The 27387-nt window shown below is 48.4% G+C and overlaps 2 protein-coding genes and 1 pseudogene across 4 annotated transcripts; 1 reads left to right on the top strand and 2 right to left on the bottom strand.

Moving 5' to 3' along the window:
• The first annotated feature begins 1598 nt into the window (after positions 1–1598).
• PRR30 (proline rich 30) lies at positions 1599–22515 on the top strand. 3 transcript variants are annotated; one of them, XR_003967920.1, is made up of 7 exons: positions 1599–3132; positions 4341–4400; positions 5389–5560; positions 6783–6880; positions 20424–20476; positions 20728–21000; positions 22172–22231. XR_003967920.1 is itself a non-coding variant. In XM_030311447.1 (6 exons), the coding sequence occupies exon 6, from the start codon at positions 21085–21087 to the stop codon at positions 22282–22284; it is 1200 nt and encodes a 399-aa protein (XP_030167307.1). In that variant the 5' UTR covers positions 1599–3132; positions 4341–4400; positions 5389–5560; positions 6783–6880; positions 20424–20476; positions 20728–21084; the 3' UTR covers positions 22285–22515. The 3 variants fall into 3 exon arrangements, 2 of the variants coding, with proteins under 2 accessions (XP_030167307.1, XP_032448603.1); XM_030311447.1 differs by having other exon boundaries at positions 20728–22515; XM_032592712.1 differs by having other exon boundaries at positions 1599–4400; positions 20728–22515.
• Positions 2935–5956, bottom strand: TCF23 (transcription factor 23). Its single transcript, XM_030311453.1, has 3 exons — positions 5747–5956; positions 4908–5150; positions 2935–3114 (listed from the first exon to the last, which is right to left on the bottom strand). The coding sequence occupies exons 1-3, from the start codon at positions 5954–5956 to the stop codon at positions 2935–2937; spliced, it is 633 nt and encodes a 210-aa protein (XP_030167313.1).
• On the bottom strand, positions 7426–8263 carry LOC115511013 (annotated as a pseudogene).
• Positions 22516–27387: the final 4872 nt, after the last annotated feature.

Consider the following 27387-nt stretch of genomic DNA (forward strand, 5'->3'; position numbering starts at 1 on the left):
CCCTCTCCCATGGCCCGAGCCTCTGCCCTGCGGCTCTGCCGCTCATCAGGAAACATAATGCACATCCAACTCTGGGGAAGCCGTCCTAGCATCACTGCCTCCTCCCCTCCCACCTCATGTCCTGGGCACCTGGGCAGGCAGGAAAAGCTAACCAAGTGGGCCAGGCATCCCTCTGACTCCTGAGCTAGGCCACCTTAGTGACGTGTTGTCCTCTGTGCTTCTGTTTCCTTTTGGAGCCTCTTTCCCACATACCCCTGTTCGCAGGGGACCAAGCTGTCTCTGGACCCGAGTCTCACCTGCCTCTTTCTACTCTTGCCTACCGCATGCCCCTAGACTTGGTGGGAATAAAAAGTCTCCCAGTGAGCAGGTGTTTTCTTCCTCTGCGGCAGAGGCAAAGAACTCCTGGTTCTGGTTCGTTTGTGGATCCAAGTCTCTGACCTGACATTTCGTCTGGTTCTTCCTGTTCATGCTGCGGTCCTTCCCTTGGCTCTGCCTGCCTTCTCAGAGCCCTTTGGCAACGTGGCCTGTGCTGGGTGCTCTCTGGCTGGAGGCCACGGCCTCTGGACCCCAGACTGGCCTGGGTACGAAGGAAAACAGCTTTGCCCGGATAGAGCCTGAGGCAGCCTAAGCCACTTGTATCGACGGGATGGCGCTTGTCCTTCCTCAGCCACCCTCCGCCAGCTTCATCTTCCTTTGCTCTCCTTGTCTCTTCGGGGTCAGGCACAGGACGGGGTCTGATACTGCTGGGCAAAGGCTCGAGTCTGAGCGGGGTGGGCTGGGGCAGCCTCCATACACCTAAAACCAGCTTTCCCAGTTTCGTCCCCAGAAAAAGACTGTGCCACCAGCTTGGGAGGAAATTCATCTGCTCCTCTTCCAGCCACCTTCAGACTCAACCAGGAAGACATTGCTATTTGGCTTTAAAAATAGAATATTCAAGCTGGACTTTTATGGTCTCGTGGAGAACACTGCGCTCACGCCCACACGCACCTGGTCCCTGCCCCTGCCTGGCCTCACCCAGCTGCTCAGAAGCGCTTCTGCACAAGCTCTCCAGGCCCCGCGGTGGGGACCTGGTAGATTTACGAGTTTGGCCTTGGCTGAGACCTTCTCCCTGTGGCTCCCAGCCACAGATCAGCCGCTCTCCCACATCCCATGCAGCCTGTGGCTGGCGTGTTGTGTGTCTTTTTCAGCCTCCACCCCGACTTGCTGAGTCACCCCTCAGCCCCTTTCCCCTGAGGCCCTGGCCAGCCCTGTGGAGGAGCCGTGGCTCGTCATTTCAGAGCCCAGGCCTCTGGCCACTCCCGGCCTGCCCAGAACCTCATTTAGTCTCACAGTGGCAACGGTGGCTCTAAGTCTACCCCATTCAGGGTCGGCCTGGCCCATCCCCTCCCGCTCTGAGGCACTGATGTTTAACAAAAAGCTGGTTCTGGGGGCGCCAGGGTGGCTCAGTGGGTTGGGCTTCTGACTTAGGCTCAGGTCATGATCTCCTGGCTTGTGAGTTTGAGCCTCGTGTGGGGCTCTGTGCTGACAGCTCAGAGCCTGGAGCCTGCTTCGGATTCTGTGTCTCCCCTCTCTCTGCCCCTCACTTGCTCATGCTCCGTGTCTCTAAAAATGAATAAATGTTAAAAAAAAATTTTTAAAAAAAGCTGGTTACTTCTCTGTCTGGACTTCAGGTGCCTTTGGGTTTGAAGCTATACTTGATCTGGAAAGGAAAGTTACTTTCAGTATGTGTAGACTTCTGTGATTAGTCCTTAAGTTATTTCTTCAGAGCCAGAGAGAAATTCCACTAAAGCTCTAACAGATTTCTGGCACCCCATGGCAAGACTTAAGGAGTGCCTAGGAGGGCAGCGCCTGTGGGGCACAGCTGCCTCTGGGGCAGTTGTCTGTAGCCAGATGGTAGAAATAACTCCAGAGCCAGTGAGACCTCAGGCCAAAAATCATACAAAGAACCCACTGAACCCAGGCCTATCTTGTTTGTCCTGGAAGTTGGGTTTCTAACATAATGGAAAGAGAAGGCTGTAATTATCATCCTCTGGAAAAGATATCTGTTCTCTCTCTAAGGTCCTTCAAGGATGTAATCAGGCCCATCAATATCCTTTAGATGCAAGGTGCTGTCTGGTTCATTTCCGGTAGATAGACCTGCCTCTGGGATAAGATCGTCTCAAACTAGGCAGCTGGGACCATCTAAAAGCTTCTGTGGAAACTGGAATGCAAGCAATGTAGGTTTTTCTGGCTTAACCTGTAAGTATAAGTCATACCAAGAAAAGAGTGGAAGGTCTCGGGGCCCAGAGAGGGAGGAAATGTAGTGATGCTGGGCTGCTGGAGAGACCATCATGTGGACAAGACTCCTAAATTCCCCGCTGCTTCTTCGCCATCAGGTTAGGGTTTGTGGAGCGATAACGACAGGTCCCCGTGTCGCCAGGATCTGGCCACGTGACCCGGCCCAGTTCTATTCACACGCACGTGTCTGGCCCTAGACTTTCCCACCAGCACCCGCAGCTGCTGCCGTCCTAGGCCTTTACCTCTGCACCTGCACAGCCTTGTCATTGTCCTTGCATTCTCCGAGTGTCTGTGGGAAGCTTAGGGGAGAAAAGCGGGGCGGGGGGGAGGGTGCCCTAACTCAACTTCCAACCCAGCCAAACCTCTTCCTCTCCCACATCCCTTGCAGCTGCCACAGCAGGAGCCACTGAGAAGTCACCCCCCCCCTCGGGTGCCCAGATGAGCACTTGCGCCCCCCCTACCCCCACCGGTGCTTCTGAGTCCCCTCCCATTGAAGAGCCCGCAGCTTTGCCTGGTCTGCATGCTGGAACCTGCGAGCTGAACCTGAGTCCGTCTGATCCGAGGGCTGAGAGTGAGAGTGAAGGCAGGCAGGGCTGGTAGAGAATCCAGGTCCCTAAGCTCGACTTGTAGTCTAGGAGAAAAGGGCAAGTGTGATACTCATTTGCCCCCGAGAGCTGGTGAGAGTGGCTTCGTGGGAAAGAGAGCGTGTGCCTCTTCAGAGACTTGGGGCCCAGCCTCTGCCTCCTTTGTTCTTTGGCTTGAGGTGGTGACTGTGGTGGAGTCGAGGCCAGAGCTCCCCAGGCCTCCAGCATAGAGACGAGATCGCATGGGCCACTTCTGCAAGACATGGGGATGGTAAGTGAGTAATACTCACTCTTACAGCCCCTTGTAGTCCTTGGCACCCCAAACATGGCCTTCCTTAGCCCCCTCCCCGAGCCCTCCCTCATCACTGCTCTGATAGTGGTCTCGGACTCACCGCCACTTATGGCCCCATGCGTTCTCCTGACCACCTGAGCCTGGTGGCCATAAGGAGCTGTTCGAGGAGAGCAAGGGCCCTGAACAGAGCCCCCCGATAGTGGGGAGGGAGGTGGATGGCAGTGTTGGCAATGGCCAGGGGCTAGGCAGTGGGGAGGGCAGAGAACTAGGGCAAGGAGAGGTTCCTCCTGGTACTGACCGGTCCCGACCTCTTCTTTTGCCCAGCCCCCCGCCCAAGTGCCTCTGGCCACACTTATCAGTGCTGCTCTGTCCGTCTAAGCTGGGGACCTCCTAAGATCACCCATTCTTCCAGCAGGAGTGTGGACAACCCCAAAAACACCAGGTTACTCTGCCCTGAGGTCTCCCCTCCTCTTGGCAGCCCCTTAACCGGGGGAGTCGAAGGGGCACTGCCCCCAGCAAACTATCCTATGCCACCAAACTGCCCAAGTATTGACCTAAACCAGCTCTCATCTGTTCTTTCTTCAACACATGTATCCATTACCTCCTACGTGCAAGGGCCTTACTTTGCTCATCGTTTTACAGCTAAGGAAGTGACTATGCCCCCGTCAGTATTTCAGAGTTGCCCCCACGTAGTCTCGAATTCTTGCATTTAAGCTATATTTGCATGGAAGAAAACAATCTCAAGTTTTCAAGACGTTTCAGAACTGTGTTTCAGGGAGAGAGATAGTGAAAGTATCCTCTATAAAAACAAGGTGGACCCCATCACGGTGCTGTATCTATCCTGAGAGGGCAAGCATGGCCCTTCCTCTATAACAGTTACACTCTGCAAACAGCAACTTACAGTGCCGTCCCCTTGGCCTGCCTGGTGGCTGTAAGCACGGGCTCTGAGGTCAGACGCCTTTGGGTTCAAACTGCATTTAGCCACTTACTCTCCCTGAGATTCGATTTCCTCACTTAGAAAGTGATCTCATTTGGTTCTTGTGCACACTAAAAGGTAGAGATGGCCGAAGCGCTAAGCCCAGCTCCTGACATCACTTTAGCACCCAAGTGATGTTATTGCCGTTATTGCGATGGTGAATATTGTTAATTATACTTTTCATTCATGATCTCGTTTCATGCCCCGGAAGGAGAAATAAGGCTCACGTCCTCTTTCCTTTCACATCTGATAAAACCGAGGCTCCGAAAAGGTAGGTCCTGGTCTGGGGAGGTGGTGCATGCAGGAAGCACCCCCCAAACTCCTCCCCGACCCCAGCTTGATTGCTTCTAGAATGAGGCTTTCTCAGACCTTGTTCTCCCAGAGGGGGATCCCTCCTACGGCAGAAGTCCAGGGGACACCAAGGCGTTGTAGGAAAGGGTGGTATGCCCTGGAATCTAGGGCTTTCCTGGTGCGGTTTCCTTTCCCAGGCCCCAGGCCCGGAAACCGCTCCTTTTTCTCCCCTGCCGCTAGGCACCCCAGAGTCCTGGGACTCTGTGAATCTCCCTCCTCTTGGAGGAACCGCATTTTCGTGAAGTCAGTTCCAATCACCACCCCCACTACACCCAAGGTCAGTGCAGTCCCAAGAGCCAGCCTTGGCTCCTCTCCCTCCGAGAGAGCAGGAAGCAGCTGGTCCCAGTGTCAGCTCTGCTCAGGGCCGGGGGCCTAAGCCCAGTCCATCCCAAACCCCACCCCCTGAGGCCCTGAGCTCGTGGCCTACCTTCAGAGGGTGCAGGTAGCGGAGTCCACGCAGGAAGGGTGGCCAGGCGGGGCCAGGCAACTCCCGACCAAGTGTGCGGGTGAGGTGGGCTATGTAGCTGGCGGCCAGCACCAGCACATCCAGCTTGGAGAGCTTGGTGTCAGGGGGCACGGCGGGCAGAGCGGCCTGCAGGGCCAGGAAGGCCTGGCGCAGCGTCCTCACGCGGCTCCGCTCCCGAGCAGCGTTCTCGGGACTGGCCTCGCTCTGCAGAGAGGACCCCAGGTCAGTGAGTCTGACTGGATCCCCATCTGCCCCTGGTTTCTAAGAACGTTCTAGTGTGAGCAGCCATGCGCCGGACAGCAGAGACCCTAGGGCCTCACGCTCTCTCTGTGCACTCTCAGTCCTGCCCTGCTTTATGGCTGAGGAAATGGAGAGAGGGCCTCACTTGGGGTCAGATGGCAGCTCAGGAGCTGAGAGTCCTTTACTCTTCCTATCGCTCTAGCCCTTGCTGAACCCACGGCCAAGTCTGAATCCTGCTGTCGGGGTGCCCTGGGCCCGCAGGGAGCACAGAGCCACCCCTGCTCTGCAGGGCTGATCCTTGCCCAGCCAGGTCCTGACATGAAGAGGCAGCTACAGCAGAGAAGGAAAAAGGAGCTCTCTGAGCTGCGCTGTGGGTAAGACCAGCTCGGTTATCCCAACCACCCAAGTGTGGAGCCGTGGAGTTCCGGGTGCCAGTGTCCCCCTCTTGGGAAGGGACGGTATGGTCGGTCATACCGAGTGAGGTTTTGCCAGCAGAGGTGACGCCTCAGCCCCTCCCCTCCTGCCTCCCCACTCCCTCCACAGGGCCAGTGATTCCTTACCCTGCCAGGAGCCCTGGCCCCTCTTAAGCTGGGGGCAGCTCTGCTCCACATCTGGTCCCTCCAGTTTGTCTCTTCCCACAGGTCCTGCCTTGTCCCGCACGGGCGGCTCCTCTTCCTGCCAGTGCCTGCCGCCAGCCGCAGCTTGGCCTTTGCCGGGGTCTGCCCCACTCCTGGCATGGCTGGTGGCCTTCTGACCTCCCTCCGTGACATGCCACACCCCTGGAGGGTGGTGCTGCGGCCCCTAGGACGGGAGCACAGTGCCTGAGGGAGCCCCCGGGCTCGGGCTAACTGGGCAGGCTGGTCACCCAGCCGACCATGTCTGTATCTGAGGGAGCTGGCGCCAAGTCAGTCGCGCTTCACTCCTTGCTCTGGGAAAACCGCCCACCCGGCACAGCCCCCGCGAGAAGCCTCCTGCCTGCCTGCCTGCCTCCCACCCGGCTCCTCCGGGGTGGGGGTACTGGATGTTGGGAGTGGCCAAGTCCTGGGAGGAGCCCCCCCCCCCCCCCCCCCCGCTGCTCCAGAAGGCCGGAGGATGGTGGGAAGGGAGCTCCCTTCGCAGAGACTTGCCTGACCCCGCAGTAGTCTTGCGATGGTCGCCCGACTCCAGCTTTGAGGCTCAAGCCAATGGAAGGTCCTGGAACCTCCTCCTCTGCCAGAAGGGTGCCTGCACACATCCCTAAAAGGACCTTTCCTCCCCTTGCCAATGACCTGACCTTCCAGCCCCGGGGCACTAATCCCCATCCCCCCAAACAGGCCTCCTATTTCCAACCTAGTGCTTTTCCATCCCCTGGAATATCTCCCTCCAGCTCTGCCAGGGAAAAGCTGCCTTCGCCTGTTGGGTTATGCCCTTCGTTCGTGAAGATTTCTTCAAACCCCACAGAGCAGAGAGCCCAGGTCTCCCTGTTTCATGGGTATTCTAACTGATGCGTGACCGACCACACCCTGGCTAGTTTCCTCAAAGCTCGGTGCGTTTAGGTCACTCTGGGTCAGGCACTGCGCTAAGTACTTTATACATATTCTCTTATTTATTTCTCAGGACAAACTTCTAAGAAAAAGAGACTCTTACATCCCCATTTTACAGATGGGAAAACCGGTATCAGGAGGTGACACAACTCACCCAGCGTCAAACATCTAGTAAGTGACGGGGTTGGGATGAGAGCCCAGGCAGCCAGGTGGACTTGGAAGGTGGCCCCACGCCCTGTGGTGTTCTGCCTTGGGTGGGTTACGCACATGTCTTCCCATCCTAACGAGAGGTCTTTGTGGGTTTTATTTATTTATTTATTTATTTATTTATTTATTTATTGTAAGACACAGAGAGAGCATGAGTGGGCAAGGGGCAGAGGGAGGAGACACAGAATCGGAAGCAGGCTCCAGGCTCTGAGCTGTCAGCACAGAGCCTGATGCGGGGCTCGAACTCACGAACCGTGAGATCATGACCTGAGCCAAAGTTGGACGCTTAACCAACTGAGCCACCCAGGAGCCCCTCTTTGTGGTTTTTTTTAAACATTTATTTACTTATTTTGAGAGAGAGAGAGAGAGCGTGAGCAGGGGAGGAGCAGAGAGAGAGGGAGAGAGAGAATCCCAAGCAGACTCTGCGCTGTCAGCTGGGGAGTCCAACGCGAGGCTCCATCCCACAAACTGTGAGATCATGACCTGAGCCGAGATCAAGAGTCGGACGCTTAACCGACTGAGCCACCCAGGTGCCTCTGTTTTATAATCTTAAGAGTTTATTATGAACTAGTTTCACAGGCCAAAAGGAAGTAAAAGGACCATGTACAGCCTTTCAGGAAATAGCGAGGGAACTTATAGGGGCCATGATGAGTCTAGGGTCTTGGTGGGTGTATTCCCAGGGGAGGGGCCCTTGCTTTGCAGGGGAGGGGGCCCACATCCCCAGAGGGCTATGCCCACTGAAGTTCCTCATCCAGGGGCGATTCCCCCTGGGGGACCCATGGGAGGTCTCATGCCAGGTGGTGGGCCCATCATGCCCGGAGGGGGTGCCCCTTGGCCCATAGTGGGGGAGGACCCCCACGGCCAGGCAGACACTGGTTTGGGTCCCCTGTAGTGCTGGCTGTATCAGCAGCTGCAGTGGCTGTCACCGTGCCTCTTCCTTGCGGGGTCACCACCTGTTGGGTGCCCCACCAGCCCCTCTGACTGGTCCAGCAAGTCCTGTAGGAACCTGGGGCCCTGGAACACCAGTTGGGATTCCTCTGACAGCTGCTCTGCCTGGACCCCCGGCAGCTCAGCAAGTGGCACTTGGGCAATGCCAGTATCTTTGGGAGGAAGTCCCTCTACTATCGTCTGAGACCAGGCTTTCCCCTCCAAAGCAGTATCTCTTCTCTTTCTGCTTACGTTGAGTTCTTTGGCTTGATCTTCCTGAACTCATCACAGTCACGGAGGATTGAATTCGAATGCTTGTTGAGTCTTGAAGGTGTGAACGAAGATACGGCCATCTTGCAGGAGACACCTCATCCTGCAGTCAATGTGCTGCAGCATCTTGCTGTTCTTGCCCACAGGCATCATAGTGACGGTTCTGATGGATCCGATTCCCGCTGGATTCCCCTCGGCACAGGCCTGGACACCGCCCGGTAACCCATTTCCCGCTGCCACTACCGGAAGTCCAATCCTATGTTTTTAAGCCCCTTCTTCTGACTTGCTGCAGGATGCCCCACAGTGCGCACCCATCACCTTTTGATCACCCAGAGAACCCGGGATGGACATCCAGATTGCTGCCAACTCATCATCACCTCAAAAATGCCATCATGATACCATTGCATGTGTCCTTGTGGATCTATGCAAGATTGGCAAAACAAAACAACATAGGTCTGGGACCAGAATGCTGGGTTAATCGACTAAGTGTTGCCAGAGTGCCATCATCCGGAACAGTTGCCGAGTCAGCACTGCACAGGACCCTAGAGCCCCACGTGCTCACCACCACCTGATATTAACCAGATTCCCAGTTTTATGGTGGGAGAGCTATAAAGGGCTGCTTTAATTTGCCTTTATCTGATAACTGACAAGTTCAAGCATCCTGTGTGTGGTGCTTGGTAGAGATTGCATTTTATTTTTCTCCATATAGGGAGCCGGTTTTATTTTCTCCTTATAGGGAGACTGTTATCCCAACATCATCTGCCGAACAGTCCATTCTCTCTTCCTGTTCAGTTGTAGCTCCCACTTTATTATATGATAAGTTCCCATATTCGTATAAAAGCTAATTTCTGAGTTCTCTGTTCTGTCCTGCTGATCTTTTTGTCTGTGTTTGAGCTAACAGCACACTGCTTTTATTGTTCTGACTTGATAGCATGTCTTACTACTTGGAATGATAAAACTCTCCTCTTTACTCTTATTTTGGAAGGTTGATTTAGTTATTTCTGGACCCTTATTTTTCCATATAGATTTTAGAGAAAACTCATTGGGTTCCTATAAAATTCAACTGAAATTCTGATTGAGATTTTGTTGAGTAAATGAGTTAGCTGGGGGAATATTGCCATCTTTATACTTTTGAGTCAATCCTTCCAAAAACATGAACTGTCTCTCATTTTATTTTATTTTTTTAATGTTTCTTTTTTGAGACAGAGAGAGACGGAGCCTGAGTGGGGGAGGGGCAGAGAGAGGGAGACACAGAATCCGAAGCAGGCTCCAGGCTCTGAGCTGTCAGCACAGAGCCCGACGCGGGGCTCGAACTCACGGACCGCGAGATCATGACCTGAGCCGAAGTCGGACACTCAACCAACTGAGCCACCCAGGCACCCCTCTCATTTTGTTTTAAACATCTATATCCTTTATTAATTGCATAGTTTACTCCATGAATGTCTGTGTATTCTTGCTTCAGTGAAATAGCTCACAGTTTTGTTGAACTAATTAGTTCACAGTTTTTGTTGCTCTTGCAAATGCTTTTATTTTATTCTGTTTTCTAGTTGATGATGGCTGCTGTACAGAAATGCTGGTTAATGTTTGTCTTGAATCCAGCAACCCTGCTGAGCTTTCTTATTAGTCTTAAAACTCTGTTGCTTCCATTGGCTTTTCTGAGTAGATACAAAATGGCAGTTTTATTTCTTCCTCTCAATCTTTACACTTGTTTCTTTTTCTTTCCCTAGAGCATTGGCTTGTGCTTCCAATACTACATTAACAGGAAATAGTGGTAACGGCACTGTTTTCTTCCCCTAACCCTCCACTGAACGTATCTAGAATTTCTCCATTAAGCATACTATTTGCTGTAGGCTTTTGATATATAACTTTTAGCAAGTTGAGGACATATCCTTCTATTCCTTGTTTGCTAAGAGGTTTTTGGTAGGTTTTTTTTTTATTATTATTATTCTAACTAGGTGTATAACTTATCAGATGCTTTTCCGCCATCAGCTGAGATACAATCATGATTTTTCTCCCTCAGTCTACGAATATGTTAAATTATTTTGTTGTATTTTCTTTTTATTATATGTTTATTTACTTTTGACAGATAGAGTGCTAGTGGGGAGGGGCAGAGAGTGAGGGGGACAGAGAATCCAAAGTAGGCTCCACGCTATCAGCACAAATCCTGACGTGGGGCTCAAACAAACCATGAGATCATGACCGTAGCCAAAGTCGTTGCTCAACCAACTGAGCCACCCAGGCACCCCAAATTATTTTGTTGTATTTTCTGATGACAAATCTTGCTTGAGTTCCTGTGGTAAGTCTCATCTGCTTGTGATTACTTTTTTAAAAATATACTTTCTGCTTCGTATAGTTAATATGTTGCTTAGAATTTTTACAGCCATCTCATAAGTGAAATGAGATTCTAATTTTCTCTTAACTGTCATTATTTGGTTTTGGTATCAAGGTTACACTAACTTCATAAAATGAGCTGGGTAGCTCTCCCTTTTATTCTATTTTCTTTTTTTTTTTTTAATTTAAAAGTAAAAGTATTTTTTAAAGTTTATTTATTTATTTTGAAAGAGAGCATGAGTGGGGAGGAGAGGCAGAGAGAGAGAGAGGGAGAGAGAATCTTAAGCAGGCTACATGCTCAGTACAGGGCCCAGTGCAAGGCTTAAATTCACCACCATGAGATCATGATCTGAGCTGAAACTAACAGTCGGATGTTTAGCTGCTCTTATCCTATTGTCTGAAACAACTTAAAAAAAATTTTTTTTGTTGTTTATTCATTTTTGAGAGACAGAGAGAGACAGAGCATGAGTGGGAAAGGGGCAGAGAGAGGGAGACACAGAATCCGAAGCAGGTTCCAGCCTCCGAGCTGTCAGCACAAAGCCCGACGTGGGGCTCGAACTTACGAACTGTGAGATCATGACCTGAGCCAAAGTCGGATGCTCAACTGACTGAGCCACCCAGGCGCCCCTGAAACAACTTTTTACATAATATAGAAATTAACTCTTTTTTGAAGTCTGGTAAAACTTACTTGTAAAACCACTAGGACTAGTTTTCTTTTGGTGAAGAGGGGAAGAAATTTTAACTTTCATTCAATTTCTTTGGCTTCTTATTGACTGATTGAAGCGCCTGTTCCTTTTCAATACTTAGTATTTTTTTTTATATTTCTTTGAATTTAGCCATTTCATTAAGGAATTCTAACACTTTAATGAACAAAATGCTCTTAGAAACGTATCTCCAAGGAAATGAGAAAAAAACAAAAGTTCTGTCCAGAAGAGATTTTCTTTAAAAAATCTAAGCATTCCTCAGCCCTGAGAACAGTGTAGAACTCTGAGAATGGCCAGTTTGCCCAAGAACAACACTTGGCCCACAAAATGGGCATGACCTTGGATCTCTGGTAAAACCCAAAGCTTCAGAGACTCTAACAGGCCAACAGTTCTGTGGCTGGACTGCGAGGCTAAGACTGATGTGAAACATCTCCAAGATCTGCACAAAAGACCCACACCTTCTAAGAGGCATAAGAACCATTCCTAGAACATGAACCTTTTTGCTGTTGAAACTCAAGATCATAAGAAACTATCATGGCACTCCTAAAGAGCAAGGTCGTCTACGGGAAGTACAGCCCCTTTGCAGTCAGAGAGCGTTCTAATCTTGAGAGAACTGCCCAGAACCTCAGGACAGAAGAACATCATTTTGAAGGATAGAGCAAGAAGATGTTTTTTAGACCTAAAAGAACTGTCTTTTATCCTCCTATATTTATGTAGCTACTCTGAAGGTATCAGACACCAACCTTCCAGTGATGAGCTAAAAATCAACAGGGGCTCCCATCCCAAGTTCCGGAGAACAGGTTCAAAAAGCCACCCCCCAAAAATCTACCACCACCAGGGAGCTCATTGGGCAGTCCTGAGTTTCTTGCATTCTAACCATCTGTGAGATGAGGAGTAGCCCATGGAATGAATGGTGGGCATTTCTAGGCTTTCAGGTCAATATTCTTTCTCAGAAGACATGAAGTTGTTGATAGGGCAGACTTCCAGAAGCTTCCATCTGAAATTTAATCAGGTCCATGCCAACGTCAGACTTTAGGAGAAGCTGTGGAAGCCCTTACCGTATGGTAAAGGGGTATGATCTCTTTCCCTCTGTAGGAACTTACCCATCAGGGAAGGAGGGAGGTCTGACTCCAAATTTTCTGAGCCTCAGCAGGACACAAAGTAGGAGGGAAGAAAAAAGCCACACTCGCAGCTATGTGGAAACAGATCTTCTTGTGCCAAGTGCCTTTTCAGAGTTAGGTGATCTGAACACCCTCAGGGAGCTCCTCCACCTGAAGACTCAGTCCTCAGAAGGACTGCAAGGTCATGGCCAGATGAACCTGGGAGTGCCAGTCTACCGCCTCAGCACTGCATCCATAGCACGGGTGCTGATGTAGAAAGGAAAACTTCCACAGTGAAAAACAGTGTCCACAAAGCCCCAAGTGGTGAACCAGGAGAGAGTGAGACTGATGTACAAGGAGTGGTGCCTCCCAGGCCAGAAGGTGCAGAGGTCATTTCTAGTACTCCATCATCTTACAGGTTCCCTGGCGGGCATCAGAGAAGGCAGACTGGAACTCAACAAGCTGGTCTTCAAGGCAGTAGGGTTCTGCGTGGTGAAGCTCATCTCCAGGGCACAGTTCAGGTCCGTGCTGTTCTTGGCTATCTCTGGGGCATGGTTCTACCTAGACGCACGTGTGGGTGGCTCTGTGGAGTGCAACTCTGTCATAGCCTTGTGCTTCATCTCCAGCAGCGAGGCCACGGATATAGCAAGGACAGCTTCTACCGCACGGGTCCAAGTGGGCTTTAGGGGGAATACAGGAAGCAGATGGGTGAAGGCCCATCTTCTCTATCATGTATTCTCTTGAAGTTGGTCTGGGATATCTACTTCTTGGGTCAGACATAGGTATGGTCCCAGAAGCTAGTGTAACTCGTGGAAGTTGGGTCTCATGGCTTCTATGTTGGCGTCTAGTGCTGATGACAGGTTCTCCTCTTCCTGGATTTTGTTTCAGCACAGCACCATCAGCCCCCACTATCACCGGCTGAGGAAGAAGCCCAGGCACAGTCCCACTTGGGTGGAATTGGCTCTCACTGAGGTGTAGCGAGGAAGTGGATGCAGAGTAGGATCGTCTTCACCTCAGAACTTGAGCCCCATCTCTCAGGAGTTGTTATTTATACTCGGAACAATGACCTCTTGGATACTGGTGGAAGTCCCTTTGAAAAAGAAGTGCTTGGCAAGCTCAGGATCCTTCTGCTTGGCTGTGGGTTCAGTGGGAGGGGACAGGAAGAGCAGCCTTCTCCCTCCGCCTCTAGCTAGTACAGTCACTCATACTTCTCTTAATGCCTCAAGTATTTCTTATTTTTTAAAGAGTTTTTTAAAAATATTTACTTATATTTGAGAGAGAGTGTGTATGTAAGTGGTGGGTGGGGCAGAGAGAGAGGGAGACAGAGAATCCCAAGTGCAAAACCCAATGAGGGCTCTCATGAACCATGAGATCATGACCTAAACTGAGATCAAGAGTTGGATACTTAACAACTGAGCCACCCAGGCGCCCCCTTCTTTTCTTTTCTTTTCTTTTTGTAAAGTTTATTCATTTTCAGGAGAAAGAGAGAGTCTATGAGTAGGGAAGGGGCAGAGAAAGAAGGAGAGAGAGAGAATCCCACGCAGGCTCCACTGTCAGCGTGCAGCCCAACTCAGGGCTCAAACCAACGAACTGTGAGATAATGACCTGAGCCAAAACCAAGAGTCAGATGCTTAATGGACTGAGCCACCCAGGTGTCCCTTCTTATTTTTAAATCTCCATTATGTGTCTAGATGCTTCCCCCACCCCTTTTCTTTGTCCTGTATTTCATTTGTACCCAACTCTCTTTTTGTTCTTAGTGTTACCGGAAGTGTGCCTCACTTATCCATCTTTTCAAGGACCAGCCTTTATTCTTTAAAAAGCAGTCTAGGGGCGCCTGGGTGGCGCAGTCGGTTAAGCGTCCGACTTCAGCCAGGTCACGATCTCGCGGTCCGTGAGTTCGAGCCCCGCGTCGGGCTCTGGGCTGATGGCTCAGAGCCTGGAGCCTGTTTCTGATTCTGTGTCTCCCTCTCTCTCTGCCCCTCCCCCGTTCATGCTCTGTCTCTCTCTGTCCCAAAAATAAATAAACGTTGAAAAAAAAAATTTAAAAAAAAAAATAAAATAAAAATAAAAAGCAGTCTATATATTTAAAAAATATTTATTTATTTATAATTTTTTTTAACGTTTATTTATTTTTGAGACAGAGAGAGACAGAGCATGAATGGGGGAGGGTCAGAGAGAGGGAGACACAGAATCCAAAACAGACTCCAGGCTCTGAGCTGTCAGCACAGAGCCCGACGCGGGGCTCGAACTCACGGACCGCGAGATCATGACCTGAGCCGAAGTAGGACGTCCAATTGACTGAGCCACCCAGGCGCCCCAAAAAATGTTTATTTATAAAAAATTGTGACATAACATAAAATGTACCATTTGAAGAATTTTAAGTATACAGTTCAGTGGCGTTAAGTACATCACACTGTTGTGCAAACATGACTGCCATCCACTCACACAACGTTTGTCATCTTGCAAAATTGAAATTCTATACTCATTAAACAATAACTCCCCATTCTCCCTAATCCCAGCCCTTGCCAACTGTCATTGAACTTTCTGTGTCTATGAATTTGACTCTTCTAAGTACCTCAGATGAGTGGAATCATATGATATTTGTCCTTTTGTGACTGGCTTATTTCACTTTGTGCATCCACAAGGCTCATCCATGTTGCAAGCAGGTATCAGAATTTCCTTCCTTTTTAAAGGCTGAATAATATTCCGTTGTATGTATATATAATTGTTGTTTATCTATTCATCTGTCAATGGACACTTGGGTTATAGAAACCTTTTAGCTACTGTGAATAATGCTGCTATGAACATGGGTCTCCAAGTATCTCTTTAAGACCCTGCTTTCAATTCTTTGGGGCACATACCCAAGAGTGGAATTGCTGGATCATGTGATAATTCTATTTTTAATTTTTCGAGGAACTACTGTACTGTTTTGCATAGTACCTGTATCATTTTACATTCTCACCAGCAGTATACGAGTGTTCCGATCTCTCCACATATTCGCCAACACTTGTTATTTTCTGTTCTGTAATTGCCACCCTGATGAGTGTGACTATATTATTTTTACGTCTCTGTGTCATTAATTTTTAGCCTGATCATTCTTACTTTCTTCCCTCTCATTTCTTCACTTTTGCCCTCGTGTTCATTTTTCCAACTTCTTGAGGAGAAAGCTTGGTTGGTTTATCTTAAAGTTTGTTGTGTTTTGCTAAATGATAAGAAGAACAATGGAACGAGATGACAGTCATCATAAACACATTTTTGCACCCGATAGCACAGCCTCAAAAATATATCAAGCACAATGGACAGAAATGTAGGAACAGAGAAATTAATTATAGTTGATCTTAACACACCCCTTTCAGTAACTGATAGATTAAATAGAGATTATAAGCAGAGATACTGAATTATAGTTAATAAACTCAAGATATTAGATAAATCCAAAAGTAAAGGACAAACAGTGAAGATCCCTGGAGAGAGTAAAAATGGGAAGAGTGCCGGGGCGCCTGGGTGGCGCAGTCGGTTGAGCGTCCGACTTCAGCCAGGTCACGATCTCGCGGTCCGTGAGTTCGAGCCCCGCGTCGGGCTCTGGGCTGATGGCTCAGAGCCTGGAGCCTGTTTCCGATTCTGTGTCTCCCTCTCTCTCTGCCCCTCCCCCGTTCATGCTCTGTCTCTCTCTGTCCCAAAAATAAATAAACGTTGGAAAAAAAAAAAATTAAAAAAAAAAAAAAAGGGAAGAGTGCCAAGAAGAACTTTTAAATTTTACCTGGATACTTCTGTATTGTTTGGCTTTTGTAGACTGAAATTTATTTGTGTATCATTTGTATACTTCAAAGAACAATAAGAGACAAAAGGCAAAAAAGCAATAGGGGTTCAACTGGCTGGCTCACATTTTTCCAGCACAATAGTCAACGCCTTGATGAAATCAAAATATGTAGGGAGGGGCACCTGGCTGGCCCAGTCAGAAGAGCCTGTGGCTGCCTATCTCTGGGACATGAGTTCAAGCCCCATGTTGGGTGCGGAGATTACTTAACTAAATAAACATAAAAAATACATAGGGATTATTATCATTCCCAGGTTATAAAACTCATTTACAAAGTAGGAAATAAAAACAACGTGGGAAAATATGTGCGGTAAGTACTCAAGGAGTATATGTGGGTACCTACAAACACTTAGGGATGAAGTATATTGCCTTGCTGAACTGCAAAAGCAACTCACAGTAGGTCAGAGCACAGGTGTGCAGGTTTCAATTCCCATCTAACAAGGCTCCTTAGTAGCCAGTTTGAAAGAATATGTCAGTCAACTTTGGAAGAGTAAGAAAAGAAGGGTCATAGAGGCAAATCCGATCATGCTCACCCCAGCACTGTTCAAAAAAGACAGAACTTTGCCCAACGTTATTTGAGTATTTCTGTTGATGTGAATGAAACTAACCCCCTTAGCTGGATGCTAGTAGGCAATTAATTCATTAAGTTTCTCAGCTTCCCTTGTTCAGAGACCAAGCATCAAACATCTTTCTGGCTCCCAGGCAGGTCTGTCTATATGATTTGAGGATACTGATGATGTTGAAAGCAGTAAGTCAGTCCCTGCAACATATGATTTCCAATGGTAAGTCAATGATGTGGATTCGGATCACATTTTGTCTTCCCAAATACCTAGACTATAGAGAGAGACTATAGAGTGAATTATTTCCCGTCTGTGTGAACTATTTTTTAAAAGTTGGTATTCTGGCGCTTACTTTAGGCTGTTGTGTTTTAGCTGGCAATGTCAAGAGCACATTTCTCATCCTGGAAAGTAAAAAGCCAGATATAATTGTTTTCCCTGATGACACAGCATATATGCCACTTCCAGATGGCCGTATGTTCTCCACAATTTGTTTTGCTTGAATCAACTCTGGCCATTGTGATCATCAGTTTCCTTTCTCAGAGCTCACATACATTCTGTTTAATAATCCAGTTTAAAATTTTCCTCCGGGGCACCTGGGTGGCTCAGTCAGTTGAGCATCCTACTTCGGCTTAGGTCGTGATCTCGCTGTTCGTGGGTTCTCGCTCCGGGTCAGGCTCAGTGTTGACAGCTTGGAGCCTGCTTCAGACTCTGTGTCTCCCTCTCTTCTCTCTGCCCCTCCCCACCGCTTGTGCACACACTCTCTCTCTCTCAAAAATAAGTAAACGTTAGAAATTATAAAGTAAAATTTTCCTAGCAAGCAACTAGAAACTGACTTGAGCTCCTAGAATTTGTCTTTTTCCCCCTTTTGAATAAATTATTTACCTATCTGCAGTTATCTGACACCTCTCTTATAATTATGATCTCTGCAAGAATACTCAAGGTAGTTCTGTAAACAGCCCCTTCCTACCATATCATATGTACAACTCAATCAGAAAAGAAAGGACAAGAAAAAAGTGCAAAGGTCAAATTCTCTTAAATAATTATCAATTTACTCATTCATCCATCCATCCTCTTAAGAAACATTTGCAAATTTCTGGAAGGATCATGCTATATAGCATTTGGAGGAAATAATACACAGTGTTCTTGCCCAGGGTTAGAAAACGGAGGGTGGGAGGAGTGCATGGTAGATGATATCTACAACAGGAAATAACTAGCAAACTAAAACGAGTCCGTTACAATATCACATTTCCACCTTGGATGCCAAATGCTTGGAGAACTTCTGTTCACTCAGTCCAGAAAGGTTTACTAAGCACAAACCAAGTAATTAGGGTAATTAGCACAAACTAGGGGAGAGATTCATTAGTGTAAATTGAAATTACTACAGACGTTTTTTGTTTGAACAGCAATCTCCAGAGTGGGGTTCTCATACCCCGAGGGGAACATGAATATTCTCCAAGAAGACCCAAGTTCTAGTGTGACCAATTGTCCCGGTTTTTCCAGAACTGTCTTGGTTTTAGCACTAAAAGTCCCATGTTCCAGGAAGCTTCTCGATCCTTGAAGGCTGGATCTCAACTCACATAATTCCTCCTCCGTAAAACTGATGTGCCTGAGATCTTGCCTGGTTTTTCTTTCCCACCACCCATAAGTGCCCTTCTGTCACTTTATACAAGCCACGACTCTTACTCATTCCTAAATTTATCATGACTTGCCCTGGACTAAAAAAAAAAAACCTCCAGGGTCGCCTGGGTGGCTCAGTCGGTTGGGCAGCCGACTTCGGCTCAGGTCATGATCTCGCGGTCCGTGAGTTCGAGCCCCGCGTCAGGCTCTGTGCTGACAGCTCAGAGCCTGGAGCCTGTTTCAGATTCTGTGTCTCCCTCTCTCTGACCCTCCCCCGTTCATGCTTTGTCTCTCTCTGTCTCAAAAATAAATAAACATTAAAAAATAAAAATAAAAAAATAAAAAAACAACCTCCAGGGCACCTGAAAAAAAGACTATCAGAAATATTGATATGGGCAAAGCCTCCTTTAATACAGGTACCATAGCCCCTTGGAAGGGCATCTAATCTTTCAGTTGTAGATTGTGATGGTTAATTTTATGTGTTAACTTGATTGGGCCATGGGGTGCCCATATATTTAGTTAAACATTAATGAGGGTGTGTCCGTGAGGGTGTTTCTGGCTGAGATTAATGTCTGAATCGGTAGACTGAGTGAAGCAGCTTGCCTCCCTGATGTGGGTGAGCCTCATCCGATCATGGAAGGCCTGAGTAGAACAAAAGAGGCAGAATAAGGGAGAATTCACTTTCTCTGCCTGACTGTCTTCAAGCTGGGACATCAGTTTTCTCTTCCCTTTGGGCTCAGATTTGAACCGGAGCTTACACCATCTGCTCTCCTGGTTCTCAGGCCTTTGGACTTGGGGTAGCTATGCCATCGGCTCTCCTGATATCTAAATTGCAGACTGCAGACCTTCGGACTTCTCGGCCTCCATAGATACATGAACCAATTTTTTTTTTTTTTTTTTTTTTTTTTTTAAATTTTTTTTTTCAATGTTTTTTATTTATTTTGGGGACAGAGAGAGACAGAGCATGAACGGGGGAGGGGCAGAGAGAGAGGGAGACACAGAATCAGAAACAGGCTCCAGGCTCCGAGCCATCAGCCCAGAGCCTGACGCGGGGCTCGAACTCACGGACCGCGAGATCGTGACCTGGCTGAAGTCGGACGCTTAACCGACTGCGCCACCCAGGCGCCCCACATGAACCAATTTCTTATAATATCTGTATATCTATCACAGTAAATATATATAATCTATATGTCAATAAAAATAGATACCTTAAATGAAACCATTTTCTAGAGAAACACCGCTAGGATATATCTATATCTATCATCTACCTAGATGTAGATAGCATCAAAAAGAAAAACATGCTTAGATGTCAGTGATAGTTGCACAACCTGTGAGTAAACTAGAAAACACCGAATTGCACACTTTAAATGGGTGGGCTGTATGGTATATGAGTTATATCTCATTAAAGCTGCTAAGAAAATAGTTATTAAACTATAGAAGTATATCCCAAATGGGGGAACCAATGTAGAGCACAAGCACTGCTCAGAAAGCAAAAGAAAATAGCAAATTGAAGGGAGAGCCTGGCCCACATAGGCTGTGTGGTTGGAGAGGACCCTGGATGTAGGAAGGGGTAGGAAGTGTAAAGTATATGGGCAGAGAGCAGGGGGAGGATTGGGGCCTGAAAGGGAGACCGAGTGCCCCAAAGAATTTTGTCTGCTTCAGTTTTGTCAAGGACCAGCCTTTGACGATCTCCGAAAGAAGGCCCTAGAGCCTTGAGGAGGAGAGTGTATTATGTCAGCACCTGACCTTTGTGACATAGGCACTAGATGCCAGGGAGAACTTCCCCCAGGGAATGGGGTTCCTGGCTCCCAATGGGGGTGGCAACGCCACCCCTTAGACGAAGCCCGGTCTTCCACAGGCTTTCACCAGCTGGCCCCACTGGTATTGCTGTTTCTGGGTGTGCTCAGCCATCTCAGCGAGGACCAGGCTGAGCCAGAGGACATCAGCATTAGGGGTGACGAGGGGTCATGGAAACCAAAGTGGGCAGGAAACCAGGATGCTTGCAGAATCCTTGATTCAGGTTGAGGACAGCAAAAGCCTGTAACAGAAGACTTCCTCCTGGCTGAAGGAGCACTGAGGGCACGGCTCCAACAGAAATCTGAGTCAGAGTGAGTTTAGGGTGACAGATACTGGGGACAGAGGGGGGTGTATCCACCGTTTGGTGACTGTTCCTCTTTCTCCCAGGTTCCCTCAATTGCTAAAGTGCCTTGCGAAACAGCCTGGAGGAACCCTCATTGGTAAGAGCTCACATCACCAGAACACCCCCAATTTCTAGTCCCATCTCAGCAGCCATCCTTAAGCCCCCTCCTCCAACTCCATTCTACCTCCCACCTCCCTTCTCCTCCTCGGCTCTCACTTTCCGTGGAGCATTTTGCCAGCTCTTGTGACCCCAAAGGTGACATGGATTCAGGGTCTTAGTAAATCAGCCTTCAGAGCCAGAAATGGACCAATTCTCCCAATATCTTAGGTTCTCGTTCTTTCTCTACAGGTCCCATGGGCTGTGTTCTTCCTCCCTGGCCCACCCAGATGATTACTGCTGCCCCTCAGCTCCCAAGAGGCAGCTCTGATTCTCTGTCCCCATATATCCCTCGTCAATGGCTGACTGCAAAGTGAGAGGCCAAGTTTAGATCCAAGTGCCTGCCTGAACACTCGGAGAGCCTAGTGCTACAGGGCTGGGTGTCTCCTTGTCCTCAACCAACAGCAGCACCGACACCAGGCTGGAGTCACACTTGCGCACAGAAGGCCCTGATTTCTCCGCCAGGTCTGGCCTCAGAGATACTGTCCTGATTCTGCTAGGTCTCTAATCTCTGGTCTCGAGGCCCCAGTCCCTTCTGGATTCAAGGCAATGTTGCCTCAAAACAAGGACGAGGTGCTGCCACAGAACACAGCACCCCCTGGGCGCCCCCCTCAGGGCTCCTCACAACTTGTGGACTTGTCTTCTGGCAACCTGCAGTCTCTGCCTCCCCAGCCATCGCTCCCTCCCTCTCACCCACCTTGCTCCCCTCCCCCACGGTCCCACTCTCCTGGCTCCCATTTCTACAACTCTGACTCAGGTTCTGACTTTGTCCTACATCCCTACTCTTCCTCCCTCCCAAGTTCCCCCACTTTCTTTCATCAGAATTACCTCTCTCTCTCCCTCACACGCTCTTCCTCTCCCACCCGCCAGCTATACCCCTCCCTTCCTCCTACTTCTTCCTCCTCTTCCACTCAGCTACAGAAGGACTCTCTCCCCCACTCTCACCGTCTGTCTCTTTCCAACCCAGGGTACCACCCCAGCTCCACTGTCACTTCCCCGGCCCCCAGCCTTCCTTCTCCTGGGGTCCACGGGAAGAGGCAGACATGGCCCTGGCACCAGTACAGGGACACCGGGTCCCTTGGGGTGGTGGGGGGATGCGTGGCAAGCCAGAGGGACCCTGCAGAGTTCATGGACCCGGGAGCCCTGGCCCAGGCCCTAGTGGTCCATCTGGGGCACCGCCGCATTGCACGCGACCTGCGGCTACTGCTTTTACAGCACCTGTGGCTAGGCACAACTGGCCAGGCCCCAGTTGTAGAATATCCTATATGCCTGGTGTGTCTCAAGCCCCGCAGCCCCACGTGCCCCATCCCCAGGTACAAGACCGGACCCCGGCTGCTTGCCTTCCCCCAACTACTGCCCTGTGCGCAGGGCCAGGAATCTGGACCACTCCGCCTAGGCATTGGCTTCGGCCTCTGCCTGCCTCGGGGCCAGGCCAGGGCCTTGCACCTGTTGCCAGAAAGAAGGCCAGAGGAAGTAGGTCCACAGGGCAAGGCCGCTCAGGCCCGTGGGTATCAAACCCGGGCGTCCCAGGCCCCAGCAGCTCACGTACCGGTGGCTCAGGCACGGGCAGATCCAGCCCGGGGCCCACCCTCCCCCACCAGGAGCCTCAGATCTACACACTCTATGCGCTTTTCAGGGCCTTTACCACAGGCACCAAAACAGGCCACTGTCTCCCTGAAGCCCAGGCCGTCCTCTGCCCGAAAGAGTCCTGCCTCTTCAGAGCCCATTCTCCGAAAGTCGCCACTCTAGTTCCAGAGACAAGGAGGCTCCCTGGAGTACCTCCTCTGAACCCCACTGCCCCCACCAGGCTCCAGAACTCAGGGAGCCCCCGAGACTCCCTGAAGGGCTGGCTGGCCGGAGGTCAGGTGTGTTCTCCAGCCTTGAACCCTGGGAGCCCCTTATGGAGTCTGCTCTCTCCTGGCTGAAGAGGACGAAGGACACCTGAGACCCCATTCGGCCTTCAGTGTATCCAATAAAGCCTGACCCTGCAGAACTTGTGTTTGCGTCCTGCACAGCAGACACAGTGGGTAGCTGAACCTACAGGGGGCCACAACTAAAGAAGGGGAGGGGGAGAGTCAAAGGAACCAGAGCGGCCGGGGAGAGTTGTTACCATATATCTGAGGACGGCATGGGATCCATAAGGCATGAGCACCTGAGATATTCAGAGGGCTCTGCACGGCTCTTCACACGTTTAATTCAGTTTGGTGGCACAGATAATGGCATCCCCAAAGATGGAGCCGTGGGCCCCTTCCTCGGAGTGCACATCAGTGTTGCAGGATTTTTTACCTCCACACCTGGGATTCATTGTCTCGCCGCTTCAAAGAATGAAGAGGTGGACACAAAATGAGTAGCAGGTAAAAGTGTATTAGAATTTAAGATCATAAAGAAGAACAGTATGAAAGCTCTCTTTACAGAGAGGGGCCATTCGAAAGTGAATGTCCGTGGACTATAGGCAAGGGTCTTTCTTTTATAAGGTTCTGGTCGCTGCCCCCCACCCCCCCTCCACACACACCCATTCCCTCCCCCCTTGTTCCTTCTCAGGTTTTACCCTTATTGGCTTGATAGCTCTAGGTGTTGGGTTGTCCATTCCTGATTGGCTTGTTTCCACTGTATGAGGTGTGGTCTATGGCCGTACCATTCCTTGTGGGCCATACATTTTATGGTCTACTTATTTTTAGTCAGGTCTTTTGTCAAATTCCTGAGGGAAACCTGAGGGGGAGTAGATGGTGTCTGTTACATTCCTTTTTTGAAAATAATTTATTTATTTTTTAATTAACATCCAAGTTAGTTAGCATATGGTGCAACAATGATTTCAGGAGTAGATTCCTTAACACCCCTTACTCATTTAGCCCATCTCCCCACCACAACCCCTCCAGCAACGCTCTGTTTGTTCTCTATATTTAAGAGTCTCTTATGTTTTGTCCCCCTCCCTGTTTTTATATTATTTTTTGCTTCCCTTCCCTTATGTTCATCTGTTTTGTATCTTAAAGTCCTCATATGAGCGAAGTCATGATATTTGTCTTTCTCCAACTAATTTCGCTTAGTATAATACCCTCTGGTTCCATCCACATAGTTGTAAATGGCAAGATTTCATTCTTTTTGATTGCCGAGTAATACTCCATTGTATTACACCATACCACATCTTCTTTATCCATTCTTCAGTCGATGGACATTTGGGCTCTTTCCATACTTTGGCTATTGTTGATAGTGCTGCTATAAACATGGGAGTGCATGTGTCCCTTCGAAACAGCATACCTGTATCCCTTGGATAAATACCTAGTGGTGCAATTGCTGGGTTGTAGGGTAGTTCTATTCTTAAATTTTTGAGGAACCTCCATACTGCTTTCCAGAGTGGCTGCACCAGTTTGCATTCCCACTAGCAGTGCAAAAGAGATCCTCTTTCTCCGCATCCTCGCCAACATCTGTTGTTGCCTGAGTTGTTAATGTTAGCAATTCTGACAGGTGTGAGGTGGTGTCTCGTTGTGGTTTTGATTTGTATTTCCCTGATGATGAGTGATGTTGAGCATTTTTTCATGTGTCAGGTTGGCCACCTGGATGTGTTCTTTGGAGAAGTGTCTACTCATGTCTTTTGCCCATTTCTTCACTGGACTATTTGTTTTTGGGTGTTGAGTTTGATAAGTTCTTTGCGGATTTTGGATACTAACCCTTTATCCGGTATGTCGTTTGCAAATATCTTCTCCCATTCCTTCGATTGCCTTTTAGTTTTGCTGATTGTTTCCTTCACTGTGCAGAACTTTTTGATTTTGATGAGGTCCCAATAGTTAATTTTTGCTTTGGTTTCCCTTGCCTCCGGAGACGTGTTGAGTAAGAAGTTGCTGCGGCCAAGGTCAAAGCGGTTTTTGCCTGCTTTCTCCTCTAGGGTTTTGATGGCTTCCTGTCTTACCTTTAGGTCTTTCATCTGTTTTATTTCTGTGTGTGGTGTAAGAAAGTGGTCCGGGTTCATTTTTCTGCATGTCACTGTCTGGTTCTTCCGGCACCATTTTCTGAAGAGACTGTCTTTATTCCATTGGATATTCTTTCTTGCTTTGTCAAAGATCTGTTGGCCATACGTCTGTGGGTCCATTTCTGGGTTCTCTATTCTGTTCCATTGATCTGAGTGTCTGTTTTTGTGCCAGTACCATACTGTCTTGATGATTACAGCTTTGTAATACAGCTTGAAGTCCGCGATTGTGATGCCTCCTACTTTGGTTTTCTTTTTAAAGATTGATTTGGCTATTTGGGGTCTTTTCTGGTTCCATACAAATTTTAGGATTGTTTGTTCTAGCTGTGTGAAGAACGCTGGTATTATTTTGATAGGGATTGCATTGAATATGTAAATTGCTTTGGGTAGTATTGACATTTTAACAATATTTGTTCTTCCTATCCAGGAGCATGGAATCTTTTTCCATTTTGTGTGTATGTGTGTGTGTCTTCTTCAATTTCTTTCATAAGCTTTCTATAGTTTTCAGTGTATAGATTTTTCACCTCTTTGGTTAGATTTATTCCTAGGTATTTTATGGGTTTTGGTGCAATTGTAAATTGGGTAAGTTCCTTGATTTCTCTTTCTATTGCTTCATTATTGGTGTATAGGAATGCAACCGATTTCTGTGCATTGATTTTATATCCTGCAACTTTGCTGAATTCATGAATCAGTTCTAGCAGTTTTTTGGTGGAATCTTTTGGGTTTTCCATACAGGGTATTATGTCATCTGCAAAGAGTGAAAGTTTGACCTCCTCCTGGCTGATTTGGATGTCTTTTATTTCTTTGTGTTGTCTGATTGCTGAAGCTAAGGCTTCCAATACTATGTTGAATAACAGTGGCGAGAGTGGACATCCCTGTCTTGTTCCTGACCTTAGGGGGAAATCTCTCAGTTTTTGTCCATTAAGGATGATATTAGTGGTGGGTCTTTCATACATGGCTTTTATGATCTTGAGGTATGATCCTTCTATCCCTACTTTCTCGAGGGTTTTTATCAAGAAAGGATACTGTATTTTGTGAAATGCTTTCTCTGCATCTATTGAGAGGATCATGTGGTTCTTGTCCTTTCTTTTATTGATGTGATGTATCACATTGATTGTTTTGTGGATATTGAATCAGCCCTGAATCCCAGGTATAAGTCCCACTTGGTCATGATGAATAATTAAAAAAGAAATTTTTTTAAATATTTATTCATTTTTGAGACAGAGAGAGACAGAGCATGAACGGGGGAGGGGCAGAGAGAGAGGGAGACGCAGAATCGGAAGCAGGCTCCAGGCTCTGAGCCATCAGCACAGAGCCTGACGCGGGGCTCGAACTCACGGACTGAGAGATCATGACCTGAGCTGAAGTCGGACGCTCAACTGACTGAGCCACCCAGGCGCCCCAAATAATTTTTTTAATGTATTGTCGCTTTGTCTGTTACATTCTTGAGAGGAATCTTATGCCCAACGAGGTTTACTGTGGTCAGACCCTCCCAGCATTGATCCAAAATATATGTTTTTCCCCATCCAGGGACCTCAGGTCCTAATCTTTGTCTCTCTGCCTATTTTATCCTATCTTTCCCTATCATATTAGGTTAACAAGGATGCATACTGGAGCACCTGGGTAGCTCAGTTGGGTAAGCATCCAATTTCAGCTTAGGTCATGATCTCACAGTTCATGGGTTCAAGCCCCACATAGGGCCCTGCACTGACAGCTCAGAGCCTCAAGCCTGCTTCAGATTCTGTGTTTCCTTCTCTCTCTGCCCCTCCCCCACTTGTGCTTGCTCTCTCTCTCTCTCAAAAATAAAGCAATAAACATAACACACACACACACACACACACACACACACACACGGATGCTTGGGCAGCCAGGGGAGCAGCAGGAGGTGTCTCCTTGAAGGGATGGACATTCCTAGGGTTCACTTGAAGAGAAACATTAAGAGTCCTCATGTTAAAGAGACTTACCCTGCCTGGGAGCCAAGTCACCTCCCTCTGAGGGTGTCAGCGTAGAGCAATCCCCATTCCCAAACCCCTGAATGCATGTGAGAAATAAGGCCACTGACCCAATCAAAGGAGGGACGTGGAGACTTGGAGCACAGTGAAGCAAGGATTTAATCAACATTCTTGCAAGAGCGGGTGTGTGATGGACAGGCACATCTGGTGTAGTTACAGCAAACAATTTATTTCCTAGCGTGCAAGTCCCTCCTGATTCCTCATTGGCGGAGTACAATGGAGGTTACAGCCTTACCCAGACTTCGCCTATGCCCACGTAAGGCAAAAAGTAGTCTGTTTGGAACATATGTACATTTCCTGAGGCGACGCAGAGACTTTCAGTCCCTCCTTTGTTCTTTGGCGCATGCTCTCGCAAAGCCTTTGGAAAATAAGCCCGCAAAACGGAGAGGGTTAGAAGAACCAGGAAGTGAAGTGTCTAAGGGTTTGAGACTCCATGGGGGGAGGGGGAGTTCATATAGATTTCCAATAGGTTGTAAGCCTACTGGTAACTAGACAGCTCAGCTCTTATTTGGTATTTCTGAAAATGAATCGTCTCCCTTGTCACAGAGCTGCAAGCATGGCCGGTTCTCACATCCGCCAACCACAGAGGTGAGGTGATTTGTTAAGGTAAATAGTGGTTTCCTCACACTAGGAAGCAGTGGATTCCGAGTTTGAAGCCAATTTGACTTTAAAGTCCATGCTGCCTCCATGAAAAGGCAAGAGACACAGTTCAAGTTCCCAAATGTGAAATTTCCAAAGTGTGTGACCCGGGACACATCACTTCCTCTCTGGGGTAAAAGGTAAAGGCTAAACTTGTGTATTGGTGTAGGAAACAAAGGCAAAAGAAAAAAATTACATTTCCTTACAACTGACAATTCCTTGAGACAGGCAGAGTGACCT

The sequence above is a fragment of the Lynx canadensis genome, chromosome A3 (genome assembly GCF_007474595.2).
Source record: "Lynx canadensis isolate LIC74 chromosome A3, mLynCan4.pri.v2, whole genome shotgun sequence".
NCBI lineage: Eukaryota > Metazoa > Chordata > Mammalia > Carnivora > Felidae > Lynx > Lynx canadensis.

What these genes read in the sequence shown, in the direction of transcription:
- PRR30 (XM_032592712.1), top strand. Translation starts at nt 21,085, where the DNA reads ATGTTGCCTCAAAACAAGGACGAGGTGCTGCCACAGAACACAGCACCC.
- TCF23 (XM_030311453.1), bottom strand. Translation starts at nt 5,956, where the DNA reads ATGTCACGGAGGGAGGTCAGAAGGCCACCAGCCATGCCAGGAGTGGGG. An exon ending in GGGCCAGGGCTCCTGGCAGG is followed by an intron (nt 5,151 to 5,746) that starts GTAAGGAATCAC and finishes TCCTCTCTGCAG; the next exon opens with AGCGAGGCCAGTCCCGAGAA. An exon ending in GCTACCTGCACCCTCTGAAG is followed by an intron (nt 3,115 to 4,907) that starts GTAGGCCACGAG and finishes CATGTCTTGCAG; the next exon opens with AAGTGGCCCATGCGATCTCG.